The sequence below is a fragment of the Molossus molossus genome, unplaced genomic scaffold (assembly GCF_014108415.1).
Source record: "Molossus molossus isolate mMolMol1 unplaced genomic scaffold, mMolMol1.p scaffold_m16_p_7, whole genome shotgun sequence".
NCBI lineage: Eukaryota > Metazoa > Chordata > Mammalia > Chiroptera > Molossidae > Molossus > Molossus molossus.
In genome coordinates, this window is record NW_023425401.1 from 90659600 (window position 1) to 90676065 (window position 16466).

General features: G+C 43.0%; 1 protein-coding gene across 6 annotated transcripts in view; it reads right to left on the reverse strand.

The window, feature by feature from the left end:
* Positions 1-16195, reverse strand: part of GRM8 (glutamate metabotropic receptor 8) — a 759794-nt gene extending 743599 nt beyond the window's left edge. For 2 of the 6 annotated variants that reach the window (XM_036246517.1, XM_036246519.1), the window contains exons 1-2: positions 16055-16195; positions 5482-6305 (exon numbers count right to left, since the gene is read on the reverse strand). In XM_036246517.1, the coding sequence (XP_036102410.1) occupies positions 5482-5991 (510 nt within the window). In that variant the 5' untranslated portion in view covers positions 5992-6305; positions 16055-16195. Of the gene's footprint in view, positions 1-5481; positions 6306-15365; positions 15616-16054 lie in introns of those variants that run through there. The other 4 variants (XM_036246521.1, XM_036246520.1, XM_036246518.1 and 1 more) reach the window with 3 other exon arrangements.
* Between the last annotated feature and the right edge of the window lie 271 nt (positions 16196-16466).

Genomic DNA, 16466 nt, shown 5'->3' on the forward strand with positions numbered 1-16466 from the left:
CCAGTATTTGGGACTGGAGAAATATGGTTCGTTCACTCATTCATTCATTCATTCATTCATTCATTCATTCACTCATTTAGCAAACATATTTTGGATTCCCAGACAGGTCCATGCTAAGTGCTGGAAATAAAACAACAAACAAGATATACGTGCTCTTATGGAGATCATGGATATCATCCTGCCCTCATGGAGTTGTGTTGCATCAACAAAAAAACTTAATCTGTCAAGTGAAATGAGAAAAGACTTCCCAAAGTAGAGGTGGTCCTTCATTCTAGAGGTAACAGTAGCCATTATTGGAGTTATAAGAAGGGGAGTGACTTTACTAAGTCCACTTTACAAAGTTAAAATCGAGCTTGCTACAGTAGCAAAGAATTGACTGAAGGAGTCTACCTTTCAATTTTCTATTTATCTATTTGCCATCAAATAAGGTTTACCATCAGATGTTGCCTCCTGCTGAGTTTATTGATGGGGCTTATTTATCTGTCCATCTCACAAGATGAGCCTGGATATGGCAGATTTTCCTCTTCAGAGTTTGCAGTTAATAAAGCCCATTGTAGTATTTAGTATGCACTAAATAACTCACAAAATGTTTGGCTTTATGAAAGTGGTTGCTACAACTAGTAGTCTCTTGGAAGAAACTATATCTTCATAAACACAGGTAGGCAACGGCTTCCAGGGCAATAGGATGCCTCACAGTACTTACACAAAGGTCAGTTCTAGCCATTTAGAACCAGGACACTTTCACATGGGAAGAAATTATTTAGCCCACCCATAGGTGGATTTCTATGTAAAAGTCTCATTTGATTGCTTTGAGAAGTATACACTACAGACTATGCAACCCCTATCCTTCAAGAGCAGAAAATCAACTCTCTGTGTAAAGTTAACTAGAAAAACATGAGAGAGAAATTATATCTGGCACTGTCCTTTTATAACCCCAATGCATCTATGTGGACATTAATGTGCATTACCTCTAAGCAACAATGTGCTATTTTTAACATAGAAGGTTCAATCTTTGCTCAAAGTAAGATTAGTGTTTTGAGGAACAGACTTGCTCTAATTTAAAGGAGAGGGGTGAAAATGTTCCAGAAAATGGGGAAAAACAAAAAAATCCAAGTTCTTTATGAAACATACGCAAATTCCTCAAAACAGCTTAATAAAGCAAATTTAAATTATGGGATCCCAGTCAACATTTCCAAAAGGCCCTGGCATTCTTTTCTTACTTTTTTTCACACTGCATAGCCTGGGGAGCTGGGCCCTTTCTCCTTCAGTCTGCAACCCAGGAGCCACAACGCTGGTGCTTTTACTCTGTGCAGGACGGAGCGGTCCTGGCGTTGCTGTTCTGCGGTTACACGTCATATTATCACAATTGATACTACGATTATCTAAATCCATTAGTTTGCTATAGGGATTAAACAACTGCCTAGGTGACCATTCTGCCCCCATGTTAACCCATATATAAAGGGTGTGTGAGTGTGTGTGTTTTGAGACATAGTGCTTCTTAAAAGTTCAGTTCATTACAACATGTTTTCACTTCCAACTCACCTAAGAAATATGAAACACTTCAATCATTAAAATGGTCCCGGGGGTGGGGGGGCAGGCCCTCACTCACTGAGTCCTGTCATTTGAAAAGCCAACACACACCACCCCTGGAGCATGAAGAGAGCATTCAGGGTCCTATGGGTGAGAACACAGGGCAGCTTCTGTGCCATGTGGTATCTGGCTCTAAACTCCTACCCAACTGTCCTCAAGATGCAGTCTCTGGGGGGCTAAAAGATGCCTCACTGATGCCTGAATCTGCTTTACAAATACAAATCATTTCATTCAACAATTAGTGATCCTGCGGAAAATAGACTCTTCCTCTGACTTAAACACACTCATATGCATTACTGATAACACTGCTCCTTTCCTGAAACCAGACTTGAAGTGTGTCTTAGTAGTTAGATTGTGGGCCCTTACACCAAGGGTCTCGGGTTCGATGCCCATCCCCAGCCCCAGTCGGGGCATGTGCAGGAGGAGGCAGCCAATCAATGTGTCTTTCTCATATCGATGTCTCTTTTTCCCTCCCTCTCTCTCCCCAACCTCCCTCTCTTCCACTCTCTCTATAAATCAATGGAAAATATATCCTTCAGTGAGGATTAACAAAAAAGAGAGAGAGAGAGAGAACATAGAGAGATACAAGGACACATTGCCACAGGAGGGGCAAGACTGAAGGATGAGGAAGATGGAGAAGCTGGGAAGACTGCCTCCTTCACAAGTTAGCCCATGCTAAATTGATTTATCAGAATTGTCTATAAAAAGGGGACCTAAGAAATGTAGAGATTGCTTCCAATTTTAGCCAAAATATTTTCTATATAATTTTAAACAGATCCAAGCTGCATTCTAAAAGCCCCCAACTAATATTTATTGTTGAGCAGGACAGTGAGTAAATTCATTAATCAAGACCTTATGTTTACATCCCTTATAATCCAGGTTAATATTTGTGTGTTTTCAAACCAAGATGCTCTACCTTCCTTAACTTTATTCATCCAGGAATAAGTGGCCATGGATATCATGCATTTTCGTAGATTCTGTGGATCTTATGCTGTCCTGGAGTAGTCCAAGCTCCATAAAACTGTCCTAAATGTTGACCTTTATTCAAGTCATAGCATTTAACTTAATCAAATTATTATTTTTAAAAATGGAACTATGGGCCAATCTCAATCTGTCAGTTTGCTAATTATAACTTTAATAACTATTCTACTATTTCATGCCAGTCCGAGCATTTATGTGTTTAAACAGGATATATTCATACATAAATGGAACATTGTCTATTTCTAGGAGTGACCAACATCATTTCCTAATTATTATTATTATGAAGTGCTGCTTGGAGGTCTCATATGAATCATCAAAGTAAATTAAAGTAGCACAACAATAAATTGTGATTATCAAATTTGCATTCATGTGGTTCCAGGCTGAGCTGGAAGATGGGTTGAGAACCTATATCCTCTCCCTTACTGTGAAAGACACACATTTTTCAAGCCCAGTAATTTGATTAATAAATACATTCACTTCTATAAATTAAATGCTCACTCCATGCCAGGGTACTGATCTAAGTTATGACATTTACCACAACCAATGTCAACTCCATGCTAAAAGTCATTCACTCCTGTGCTTTGGTCACATGTGATTAAGAGCAGCCCCTTTATGTGCTGACCAATGTCTCAGGAATTGGTCTGGACCATCGCACTCGGCCCAGAAAGTCAATGGTAATTCTCCCACCTAATTAGATGAAGTCCCTCCAGAATTACCCAAAAGAGTAAGGAGAGAATTGGCCAGTCAATGAGGGAAGAACAGAGCAGAAAGAAGCCAGATCCAGACCACATAAAAACAAAACCCACCTTTCAGGTGACCCAAGGAGGTTCCCTTTGGCAGACCAAGGAGGCAAAAAGCTTGGCCAGGTCCTCATGGGACCCTTCACCTGCATTTTCTCATTAAAGTCATCCAACGACCTAACAATATTAATATCCCCATGGCACAGATAAGCTAATTTTGTGGCACAATTAATGTAAAGAAGCTTTGGGAATCTCAAATAAGCACTTATCTCTCCCACCCATGGCTCAAAGCCTTGCCTAATGTGGCACCAGACTACGGGAAGGAGAATGGATTCAGAGTAATTTTGGTGGGATCGATGGAAACCAGAATTAGTACATAAGGAGAGGGTAACCGAAGGGAGAAGATGTTCATGAAGGTTTTCCTCTTCTCTGAAAGTGGGTATTGTTGGGCCACAGTTGCTGAGTTAAGAACAGAGAGAGATGCTTCGCAGAAGGCAGGGACGGAGATCGAGTCAGAGAAAAGAGAACTGGGAAGGTGGTTGGAGGGGGATGTCACCCGAGCAGAAAATGCCACGTGGCTCAGAACTGGGACTGCTGGGAGAAACCCAGATCCCAGGGTGAGGGGAAACCTGTGGTGTCCTGGCTCTGCATTCTGCCTCCAGACAAGGGGTCAGCTAAGCCCAAGATAAATTATTAACAACTTGTTAGTTCCCCTTAAAAGATTCCAGAGATGAAGAATGAGAACACCCTTGGCTGCCTATTTTAATGTGTCCTTCTCACTGCATGGGGCTCTTCCTAATGTCCTGCTCAAAGGCCTCTGGAATTCCCTGAGGCCTGCTTGTGCTTTTTCAGTACTCCTTAGACACAGAGAGCTGCTTCTGCTCAGCAGCATCCTCATTTGAGAAAATTTCATCAATCTGAAAACAGTTAGTCATTAAGCTGCCTCTTAGTATTCCCTTCTCTAACCTAAAGGAATTCGTACAGAAGCTGGACAGCCACTCTGGGGGTGGGGGTACAGAGAGGATTCCAGCCTGTGAGATGAACCAGACTTGACGGTCCTCCAAGATATCTTCCAAACCAGAAAGCCTTTGATTTGATTCCTTTTATCTTTATTGTGAAGTTTTCCATCACTTGGTTCATTTTTGTCACTAGATCTGCCACCTGTCTAATTCTCTATATTCTTTCAGTAAGTTTAAATCTAACAGGCATGGGAACCGTTTCTCAATACCGAGCAGAGCCTCATCAGTTCAGAATATGTTGGAAAAGCCATGTTACAGAGTGAGAAATCAAACTGAAAAGTATTTTCAATTAAAAAAAAATTGTCATTACAAAAGACTACGTAATGGATATTAACAAATAAAATGACAAAGTTAATAAAAAATGGTGAGTTACAATGACTATTTTTATGGCACTTTATACTCTCAAAGTGTTGTTATAGACATCGTTTTATTTTGCCAATTTTACTCAACATGTAAATATAATTCATAAGTAATAGATCATCTGAATAGAAATCTAAGTCAAAAAGTCTTGGATTATCCTGCTAAATTTAAACTTTTAACTCAATAAGAATTATATATAATTATTCCAAGTCTGCATCAGAGCAGTCTGAATTAATAGGTTCTGCTCTACTGTATCTATAATAAATCTGACAATTTTATGGCCATTTTCTAGCCCAGAGTGTCACTCCCATCTACACATTAGTAATAAATACTGTTTCTTTACACAGGAACTTTTGTCATAACAGAGAATCCCACTTGAAAGAAGTTTCACCAAGTAAATTATCTTATACCTCAAATACCATAGAAATGTTTCCTATGATAAATGTGTGAAGAGTTCATTATACTCTCTAAAAATACTTGCTTTGATTTAAAATGAGTCTTAGTAAAAAAAGATACTCCAAGATGTTGAGGACTCAACATGTCACAAAAATTATCATCTTTCTGTCTGTTCAGAAGAAAATAGAGCCACAATTAATCCAATTAAATGTAACTAATGGAACCCAATTCACACATGTAGAAACGCAGACACAGAATCCTCTTGAAAAACTGGGTGACCCTGAGAGGGTCTATGAGCGTCTTCACCATCTTCGCTTTCTTCTTAAACCTGCCATGGGTGTCAGAACAATTTATTATGCTTTCACAATGGTCAGAAAGACAATGCCTTTACCTACCTTAAAAAGTCTTAAAATGTTAGCAACCATGATGGACACGGAGCTGGCTGCAGCACCTATGACTCCAGAAATCTTGTCAGGCTTGGTGAAAATGGGTGGATCTCCATTAGCACACTTCACGTCGGAAGCATCTTTCTCTATCAGCGCCTGCACAAATGTTAGTGACTGCTCCAAAGCATAGGTGTCCCTGGAGCATGTGTCAAGGATCCGGACACCCAGAGTAATATTCGAGAGGAGATCAGGGTCCTTATTAATCTGGTCGATTGCATAAAGCATGGCCTCCAGTCTGTGGATCCCCTTTTCCTTCTTCAGCTCCCCACAAGGCACCCCTCTCTCTCCCTTTGCATGGACAGGGAAGAGACCCCCCAAAATGATGTCCCCATCCATTCGTATGGAGTGGGCATACTCCTGGCTGTGAGTTCTTTGCATCATTGTGAGGATCCAGTAGAACTTGGCAGTCAGGAGGAAGAAACAAGGGCAAGAGGCTGATCGCTTTCCGTCACATACCATTTTCTCCACAGGTGGCGTTGCAATCCAAGACCCAAAGTTTATTCTTTCCACAGAAGAAGGGGGACCACCTGAGGCTGCACCTTCTGGAGGCTACCATCAGGGCCCATGGGTAAAAGGCTCTGTGGGCTTCAGCAAGTTTTCTTGATTTGAATGTCACAGTGAATTTCCATCAGACCCCTAAGGTTCAATTTTATTTCCACATAAAGTCAACTTGCCTGGAATGGTGCAAAAATTGGAGTAACAGCTGAGGTTCTGATGTTGGGATGAGGTCAACAATTTATGTCCTTGAAGTCAGCCCTGCAGCAGAATTATTCCTGGAGGCAGGAGGAGGGAAAAAAGGGGTTCAGTTCAACGGGTCTAGATTTTTCATAATTTAATCCTTGTTTACACCAACCTCCCCCACCCCACATTCAGCAAGAAGCTAATTCTTTTTGTCCCCCTCTGATTCTGAACACCTGGCTGCCCTGCATCTAAACAGAGAGATTGATGACACTTTTGGAGCCAGGGAAAGAAAAAGTATCAGAAACTAGGTTGATTCTCCCAAGCCAGAAAGTATTTTTATTTACCAGTTTATTTCAATAAATCTAATTTCTGTGAAGGTAAAAATCCTGCGATTGATGGCATTATTTCTTTTCAAACCTATTTTTACTTTTTACAGCTGTCTGAATTTAGCATTTAAATTTTGTCCACAAAATCATAATGAAAGGTTATTTTCTGTGATGTATTCAACAAGCCAGTCATCTGTTAATAACATTTTTTTGGTGCCTCAGATTTCCCAGTGGGAAAAAAGTGATTATTCAATCATGGAAAAAAAGCAAGAAATCTACCCAAGGAGCCCAAAATGTATAAGTTTCATAGCTTGTGAAAAGATTTTACATAGAATATTAGCTATTGCATATACATTATCTTATTGTTCTGTGAGAACAAAACCAAGGCTTGAAAATTAAACACACAGGGAAGGTTATGTGTGAAGCTATTCCTATTGCCATTGTCAGAGTTTCCTATAAAATATGTCAGGGTAAAAGCAATGGGTATGTTTACAGTTCTGAATTTTATCTGACTCATTGGGGAAAACAGTTATTTCATCAAGACTAGAAATAAGCTAGAGTGGAAATTTCTATAAGCAAAACTATTTTTTTTTTTTTTAATAAGCTGAGCCCAGGCGGTGTGGCTCAGTAGACTGAGAGACGTCCCACATACTGAGAAGTCCTGGTTTGATTCCGGGTTAGGGCACATGCCCGTGTTGTGGGCTCGATCCCCAGTAGGGGACGTGCAGGAGGCAACTGAAGAGATGTCTTTCCCACATCGATGTTTTTATCTCTCTCCCTTTCCTTCTCTCTCTAAAAAATCAAAAACGTATTTTTTTTAAAAAAATTTTTTTTCTTCTAGGACCTTCACTCTTAAAGAATTCCATGAACTTCTTTCAAACAACTTTTGAGGAGGTTTAACTAAAAACAAGAACTGACAACATAAGGTAATCTGATATTTAAAATGCACATAATTAAGAGAATAAACAGCACCAACTTATTTTGGCAGTATGGTTAACCTAATGCTCATTTCTAACCTAGATAGATAGATAGATAGATAGATAGATTTAAAACCTGAAATTTTGACAGTTTTCCTCTACCTTAGACAACCAACATCTGTTTGTATTTTCCATTATTTGTTCAATTTCCAGTTTATAAAATTTGCATTCCATCCTCCCTGTCCCAAAGGAAAGGATGGTGCCTCCCTGGAGGCCAACTGAACATATGTCCAAGAGCCTTCAGATTAGAACACGAGGCTCGTCATAGCCCACTTCCCTGGACTTCTGAGTAGACACCTAGTGGATACTCAGAAATACAGCCAAGGGCCCACTCTGCTGAGATAATTCTCTTCTGCCTATGACAAGCATCCCCGGCTTCCTGGCACATGCTAAGCCCTGGATTTCCTCTATTCTATCACAATATATTTAGTCCTTTCTGATATTTCTCACATGCAATTCTCCTGTAGCTGGTTCTCCTTCAGAAAAATCTGCGATTCAACAACAGCCTGACCTCAGTCATTCCACAAAAGGAAACACTTAGAAAGTCAACTTGACTTTCTGGCTGAATCCATGTAAGTGATAGACCGTAAATTGCACCAACCACCCATTAAGGAAAATAGAATTGTGTTTTATAGTTTCACAAGGAAGACCAGTTATAAGACAGTAAAACCTCATTAACTCTGATCACTAATTCAGAACTTGAGATCAGGTCCACATGGCTGGGCTGACCCTTTGCATATCCTTTCTGACAGAGCACAGAATAAAAGAATATGTGAAAGAGAAATTTTTATGGGGAAAGAAAAGGGAACCTGTTGTTCTCCAAAGACCAGTCTTGCTTCATTTCACAGAGCCGCTTCCCAAGTGCTTAAAACACTTCAGAGAATAAATGGTTTTCAGTTATAGGCTAACATAAAAAATGGTCCATCTGTTGATTACAAATCATCCTTATGTACTTACGTGGCATTAACCTAGTTCCATTGCTGTACCATCGTGGAAGAAATAAAACTGGGTTTCTTTTCAAAGTATTCATGTTTACAATAACTTTTAGTGTCTCTAGTATCTCATAGGTCTGTTTAGAACTTTAAGCTAAGAAAAGGTTGGGGACTAAATAGCAGTGAGACAGGAATTAGTTGTATTTAGTAGATAAATGTCCTTAAATGGAAAATAAGAGGTTTGTTTTGCTTATTATTTATTGGACAGCTCACTTGAATTTTTGCTTAAGCTCCCTCCTCTGCAACATAGAACTAATGGCACATAACCTCTCTAAATAAAGCTTGATTTTCTTACCTGTAAAGGGTGACAAGCCTGCAGAAAACACAGTGCCTGGCACAGGGTGAGGGCTCACTAAACAGGAGCTACCATCACTAATCTCGTCTGCAACTCATTTTCCACTAAAGCAGAGCAACTTTTTCCATATTTGCCCAGTTGATGAGGTGTTCACTGAATTCTGTCACTTTAAAATTAAATCAGAGCTAAAATATTGAAATAGTGAGCTTATTTCAAAATCTGATACATTGTTATAAAAATCATAGACTCTTGACAGCTGGAACATTTAATTTCCTTTTTAAATTTTAAGAAAAAATATATATTTGAAAGTTTGTAAAAAAAAAAAAAAAAACTACATAAATTCAGTTTCATTGTATAATTTTATGCTGCCTAATCTTGCTCTCATGCAATTCTTATGAGCTTTCATCTAAACTCGTCCTCGTTGGAGCCAATGAATTTTAAAGAAATAATGGCCTTTTTACGTTACAGAGCCAAATGGCTCTACTTCCTGTTCTCTGCTTGATTTAAAATGAAACAGTTTTTCCTCTCAAACTTCCCTTCCTCTAGGGTTTGGTGCAAACCTCACCTTTGCTGATGGACTTGTTCAAGGAGGTCTGAGATGTGCACTCCAGAACTGATCTGCGAGGGAAGCAGACGCCTCGCACTAGCTCTGATCCCACAAGAGGGGCTTCACAACCTTGAAGGAGGCTTAACCATTAGTGTTGGGAGCCCTTCCTGCTCACTCCCTCCCAGCCCATTCTAAGCACAGGTTCATCATATATCATTAGCACTTCCATCAGCTGTGTCGCTGGCCTGGGTCTGCTGGGGAGCACAGCGCTCGCACACACAAACTAGATTCTGTGGCTCCCTAACAACTGTTTCCTAAAAGGCCAGTACTATGAACAGCTCTGCAAGGGCCAGGGCCCTAAATTCTTCTGCTTCTTATTTTCTACATACCTTCTCCCTATCAAAGTTTCAAGTGCCTAACAGAGTATCTTATTGAATTTTCATTCACAAGTTATTAGCTTTTGCACAAATAAGAAAAGAAGTCAGAAAGGTTGAGTACAGCCCAAGGCCCTGAGCCAGTAAGTGGCACCACAGTCAAAATCCTCAAGTCCCCAAGGATTGAAAAAGCCCCCAATGCTGCAGTGACAGCACACATGAGAATAAAACCCTTGCCCATCCACTGAAATCTTTCAGAAATGTGTATATCTTCAATGGTTAGCTCCTTAAGAAAAATAATGTACTAATTAAGAGTATACTAAACAATCAGGGGATGGAGGGGGGGCATTTCCAGGGCAGGGTGATTTCTGAATCTTTCAAAAGGTTGAGAATATCGAATACAGTTTGTCCAAACACCTCTCTTTCAAATCAAGTTTCCTGGCCAGCCTAATGCCAATGAGAACAAAGTCACCAAACCACGTCTGTCCTTGCACTTGGCACATGTTTTTAAGACATGATATGGTAAAATCCTCACTGAGGAATACCAGTAGCCAAGAATTGTAATTTATTTTTTCATAAAAGGCCAAACAGCATCCCTATGCTGGATTGCACTCAGCTCTTTAACAAAAAGGTTAAGTTGAATATTGTCATCAACTTGCAAAACTGCAAATCCAGCAGTTTTGCTTGAAACCGCCCACATTTGCAGCTCCTTTGGTTGTTTTAGAAAATGCATCAGATTCATCTATCATCTTCTATATGGAAACATGTGTGCATAGCCCTGGAATCTTGGAGGGGGCAGAGTGAGGACAGGTCAGACAGAGCCCTCCCCTGGTAATGGAGGCCTGGAATTGGATCCTTGTCTGACAGTCACTGGCTGACGACACTGAACATGACACTTTACCTCTGTGTGCTTCCATTTCCTCAGCTGAGAAATGAGAGAGATAGACCACGTGATGTGATCTCTAAGGTGTCATCCAGCTTCCCATTCTAAGATTCTATTATTTAATAATAAAGGAAAATGAGATTATGCTCAAATACTAGAGTGAGGCTGCCAAATGAACACAATAACTGATTTTGTTTGCAAGCTGAGTGACTTTTTTCCATCAGTGAGAGGGTTAGGAAGGCTCTTCTGTACAAGTAAGTCCCATATTAAGAAAATCTGATACATGAGAAGCTCAACTTACTAAACAGATAAAAAAAGAAAGTGATTATGTGCATTTCAACAGAATTCACCACAGATTTCCTTTAAATAGCTAAATCCCCTGTGCATTTAAAATACAATCTGATTTAGTAGAATTCAATTTTCACAGGTTTGTTTTTTTTTAATGACAAGCTATTGCATATAAAGACCATATTTAAAGTAATGAGAAGCCACTCTTATAGTATTTATCATTTAAGAAGAGGGGAAGGGGCTAAAACCAACCTATACTGAATGCCCACCATGTACCTAGATCCTCACACACATTACTCATTTCCTTCATAAAATATACCTATGAAGTTGGTATCATGGCCTCCATTTGGGATACATGGAAACTAAAAACAGAAATATTATATGAACATGTCTAAAATCTTGATCCAGAATTCAAATGCAAAAATGCTGCTACATTCTTTCCCTTACTCAATGCCCTTTGGGTGCAGGACATCATGATGGATAGGGAGCTAACCCTGGTTTGGTAATGTAAACTGTGAGTGTGGTATCCTGGGGTCTGAGAAGTCCCTGGTTCTAAACTCACTCCCCTCAGTACTCACTATATGGCACTGGGCAAGTTACTTAACCTGGGATCAATTTCTTTTTTCTGAACTGAGTAATGATTTCTGGCTACCTCCCAGGGTTGTGAAATAAAAGTACATACTTTAAGAATGTACATGGGTAGCCCAGGTGGTGTGGCTCAGTGGTTGAGCATCAACCTATGCACCAGGAGGTTACCAGTTCGATTCCCGGTCAGGGCACATGCCCAGGTTGTGGGCCAAATCCCCATTGGGGGGCATGCAGGAGGTGGCCAATAGATGTCTCTCTCATCAATGTTTCTATCTCTCTCTTCCTCTCCCTCTAAAAACAAAAAAAAGAACTCAATAATGAAAAAAAAATTTTTTTTAAAGATTTCACATGAGTATTATTTTTGAACAATCAGTCCTAGAAAAATACTTTGCTGGTGTATTGTGCTTAGAATATATAAAAAAGCCACTTTCCCATCATACTCAGGGCTGGTGAGATCTTAACAAGTCATGTGTCCAAGAAATCAAAGGAAATTGAAGGAAAACTAGAAAGGGCACAAGAAGAAAAGTCAATGGAAATACAATGTCTGACCTAGACAGCTGAGGTCATGGACACTTGAAGCATGCAACTGGCTATCCCAAGGAAGTGGTGACAAGATATTTTTCCCCAGTGAAAAGAAGACAAGGGAAACCTTCCTAAGTTGCATGCGGAATATAATGCAGAGTGTCTACCACTAAGGGTCATCACCACTAGAAAAGTTAGTCAATAAACAGCCAGCAAATTTCTATCTTTAGGCATAACCTTTCCTGAAAGTATGAAATTGGCAGCACAGGTGCTCAGCAACCTCACATACTCTTCTTGGGCCTGTCCTACACCTTCCCACTTCAGCTCACCTGTTCCTCCTTCTCCAGACATGAATCTTCTCCCTCCCTCAGTGCTAATGTGTCCTACAAGTCATGATCTTAAGACCCAGTTCTCTCACTACCTTGGCCCTCCCTAGGAGTGAGTCGATTCACTGACAGGTATCAAAACCTGAAGATGCATTAATGTCATCCCCTAGCTGGAACACCTGAATTTATAAGAAATTTCCAGGAGATCCATAATTTCTTTACCAAAGAAATGTCTCTAATAATGGTAAAGACTTGCAATGTAACAAGCCAAAAAGCTGGGAATTACCATGACTCAGAAGCCTCCAGCAGTGGCCCTGAAATCACTTCAACAGTGCCCACCATTCAGAAGGCAGGTCCTGGGATAAGAATGCATCTGCTCAAGGTCCTTAGTCAGTGAGTGACTTCCTTACAACTTGTCAAAGCAGTAAGCAGAAATGAAAATTAAAAATTTCAAAAAACTCCTCTCAGAGCCAAGAAGAAAAGAGAGGGAGGGAGGGAGAAAGGGACAAGGGGGGAGAGGGGAAGGAAAGGAAGGCAGAAAAGAAGGGAAGGAATCTAAATTCCTAGCAAACAGAAAATCCGTTCTTAGCACTGAAACAATAGGATACAACTGGCTCTCTGTTCACATCCTCTCCTAGAACAGTATAGAGTGACTGTCCCTCCTTGATGTCTACACAGGTTCTATCAAGAAAACAGCAACAGTTTCCTGAAGCTTGAAAAGCAGCCTATTCGACAGGTATGAAGACATAACTAGGTCTTTGTTGTGAGTCCAGTCAAGAGATAAATCCAGACAGCATCTTCTTTTTAAGACACTGGGACAGAGTAACTCCACTCCCCAGACTAAAGGAAGATTCTTTTCATGTTGGACATTCTGAGGACAGGACCAAGATGGTGGGAAGGAAACTTGGAAGGAAAAATGTCATTGCTACCAGGAGCATGTGTATACAGTTCTGTACCTCATGCCCTGAAGACAATGGAACATTTTTACACAAAGATTGGCATGCGATATTGTCAACACGAACGTCAGCTGGTTGTTTGCTGCATAAATACCAATTAAGCAAGCCCTGTAGCAGCTCCAACCTGCCCAGCCAACTTTGAAAAGAGCACATCTCTCCAGACCTCTAACTTTTTCCTGCATTCATTGATGCTTTTATCTATTCCTTTTGGATTTAGATGTTTTTAGAATTATTCAAATACTCATAATTTACAAAGCAAACAAGGCAGGGCAGAACTAGATAACAAACCAAATGGAACAAATCAAGCCTAAGTAAAACAATAGAGCTGTGTTCTCAGCACCTTTTTTATTCTAGATAAATCCTCTCCTAGAGAGCCTCCTCTCAGCTGTTTCTCCCCAAAGCCCTGATTTAAACGCAAGAATTGTTTTTATCTCAGGTAGTTGAATCTGAAATGGGAAAATTACATTTTAAAATCTTACTTCATTTTCCCTGATGAATATGGCTTTTCTCTTCAAAATTATCAAACCACATATTTTCAAAGAGCAGGCAATGAGTTTTACACAGCTGATTCTGTCTCCTACATAGATCTTTCAAGACATTATTCACAAGCAAGTGACCAAGGTAAACTAACGTGGCTTCTGTAGCCATATGCAGTTATTGACAAACAATTTCATAACAGAAAATAGGAATTACAATCAAATGCAATAAGTTGTTTATCCAAGATCTACCTGCTGGTGGCTCTTTTTCTCTTTTTATTTTTTATTTTTTTTCCAAGCAAAACACAAGCTATCATCCGAATGTATTTCCCTGGTTTATTATTTTTCTTGTCAGTATTCCCACCACCAACCCTGTTTTCCAGTTCTGTCCGTTGGCAGGATTTGTATTCGATCCCGGTGGTAGACCGGGGAATATTCTTGGGTATCGTGAGACTCCCACGCCGTCAGGTCTGTGGGAAAGGATCGCCCCCAAACAGCAAGCAGGGCATTCCCCCCACACACACACCACACACACACACCTGGCGGGATCGCTTGGCGGACTGGGAGGTTTGGGTTTCCGCAGCTGGCGGACAGGTCTATTTTTACCCTCCGCCATCCTGGGCGAGCAGACGCCCTCTAACCCCAGGGTCTGCAGTTTGGGCCCCGCAAAAACAATTCTTCAAGGAAAAGTGGGGGTGCCGCCTTGCGCAGTTGGGTGACTCGAACATCCCTCTGCATTTCATTTGGACTAAGGGGGCCTGTCAGATAGACCGGGGGGGGGGGGGGGGGGCGTGTGTGTGAGAGAAGGAGAGAGAGAGATTGAGTCTATTATATTTTCGCCAACTGTACAAACCTAGAGGGATCCCTGAGCTGTTTGGCAGAGCAGATGGGATGGCTCTCGGCAGCTCAGAGGGTTCTCTACCTCTACCTCCCTTTCAGCCCGAAACCACTTACCCAGCCCCGTTCCCCTCCTGCCCGCCGCATCTTCCCTTTTCTTCTCAGTTCCTTCAGCAGTTTACCTGCGCTCCCGGCAGAGTCCAGGGCCTCCGGAGAAGTACCTGGTGGCTCTTGCCTATCCCACACCGCCCAGTGCCCGGCGCGCCAGAGGATTCAGCCTCCGGCGCGCCCGGGTGCCAGCTTCCTCCCGCCGCACCTGGCCGCCCCGAGCGCCCACGCCCAGAGCGCATCCGCCCGAAACTAGGGCCCCGCCGGCCGCAGGTGCTTCGAAGGAGCTGTCCGGCGCATTTGCCTTTGCTTCTTAAACTCAAGACCCACAAAACAAGTCCTCCCCTCCCCTCCCCCAACAGGACACGGAACTCCAGTGTATTCCCTAAAGCCACAATGGGGGGGGGGGGGGGCGGAAATCCCAGCCTCGCGGTGCTAACGGAGAACGCAAACTCAAGGCAGCATAAACTGAGCAGGGATGCGGGGTCTCCATAACCCCCAAATCTCCGGGCTCCACCAGCGACCCCCACCTTCCCTAGATGCTGGTGAGACATTCATCACCCACCCTACACTCAGGGAGACCGGGGTTACCCCAGCGCATCCCGGAAGCCTCTAACTTTGGAAATACCACCCGTTAGATTCGCAGAACGCAGGTACCTCGTCATCCCGTCATCCCGGAGCGCAAGCCCGGATTCCGCCGGGGCAGATCCAGGAGTCGCCCAGGGCAGGCAAGCGGAGGAAGGGCGCCTTGAAATGTACCGCCACACGCTCCGGCAGAGCACCCTGGGCGCCGGCCCCCTCCCCTCACCCTTCAGTCTTCCATTCGCTGGCTAAACTTTTGGGGGATCACATCTCCAAGCCTTGGGAGTTCCGAGCTAAGCCTCCCTCTTTTCTGAACCTGTTCACTGGAATGTAATCATGGGAAGACAAGAGGGGTGGCTGCCTTGTTCTTTGCAACGTAAAATCAACAAACACCCAATCAAGTTCCAATGCCTGGCCAGCCCCTCGCCCCCTGGTGCCTCCTCTCCCTCGCCCCTCATTCCGTCACCTCTGCCCGCCAGTTCTCTCCCAGACTCCGGGTGCGGGTGCGCAAGGCCATTGGACTGTGCCCAGGAAAAGCCAATCTCTAAAGTGGTCTAAGAGGGAACGGTGCACCTGGCTGGCGGTCCACTGGCCAGTTTTTTTTTGGGGGGGGGCTAGGGAGGGACGGAAAGGGGGATGAAATCGGGGGGATTCTCCTTTCTCCTGCAGCACGGCGTTTGGAGGAGCTGCGGTAGGGGCTTTTTCTCCTGTGCTTCGGCACTTGCTTTCGTCTTTTCCTCCTTCTGCCGCTCGGCAAGTCTTACCCTGCTCCCCGCAGAGGGCGAGGTGAGGAAGCCGGCGGGGGGCTGCAGCTCCATGTCAGCGCCGCCGCCGCCGCCACCGCCTCGCGAGGCGAGCACCGCGGCCGCACTTGTGGCTGGTCTCCGGGCTGAGGGGGCTGAGCTGGCCCAGCCGGCGCCAAGTCTTTTCCATGTGAATAACAAATACTCCCACCGGCGGCCGCGATTGGTCTGCGCCCGGCGCCTCCCGATCTTCCGCCCGCGGCCATTCACCCCGCGCAGCGCGGGGAGCCGCTGCCGGGATCGCACCCCGAGTCGCCAATCGCTTCGCGCCAACCAGTCACCTCGGGAAGCGGGAGGAGGAACCCCGAGGGGAGGGAGGCTCTGGATTTCGATGTCACTGAGCTGCCCCGGCGCCGGCAGGGAGAGAGATGTT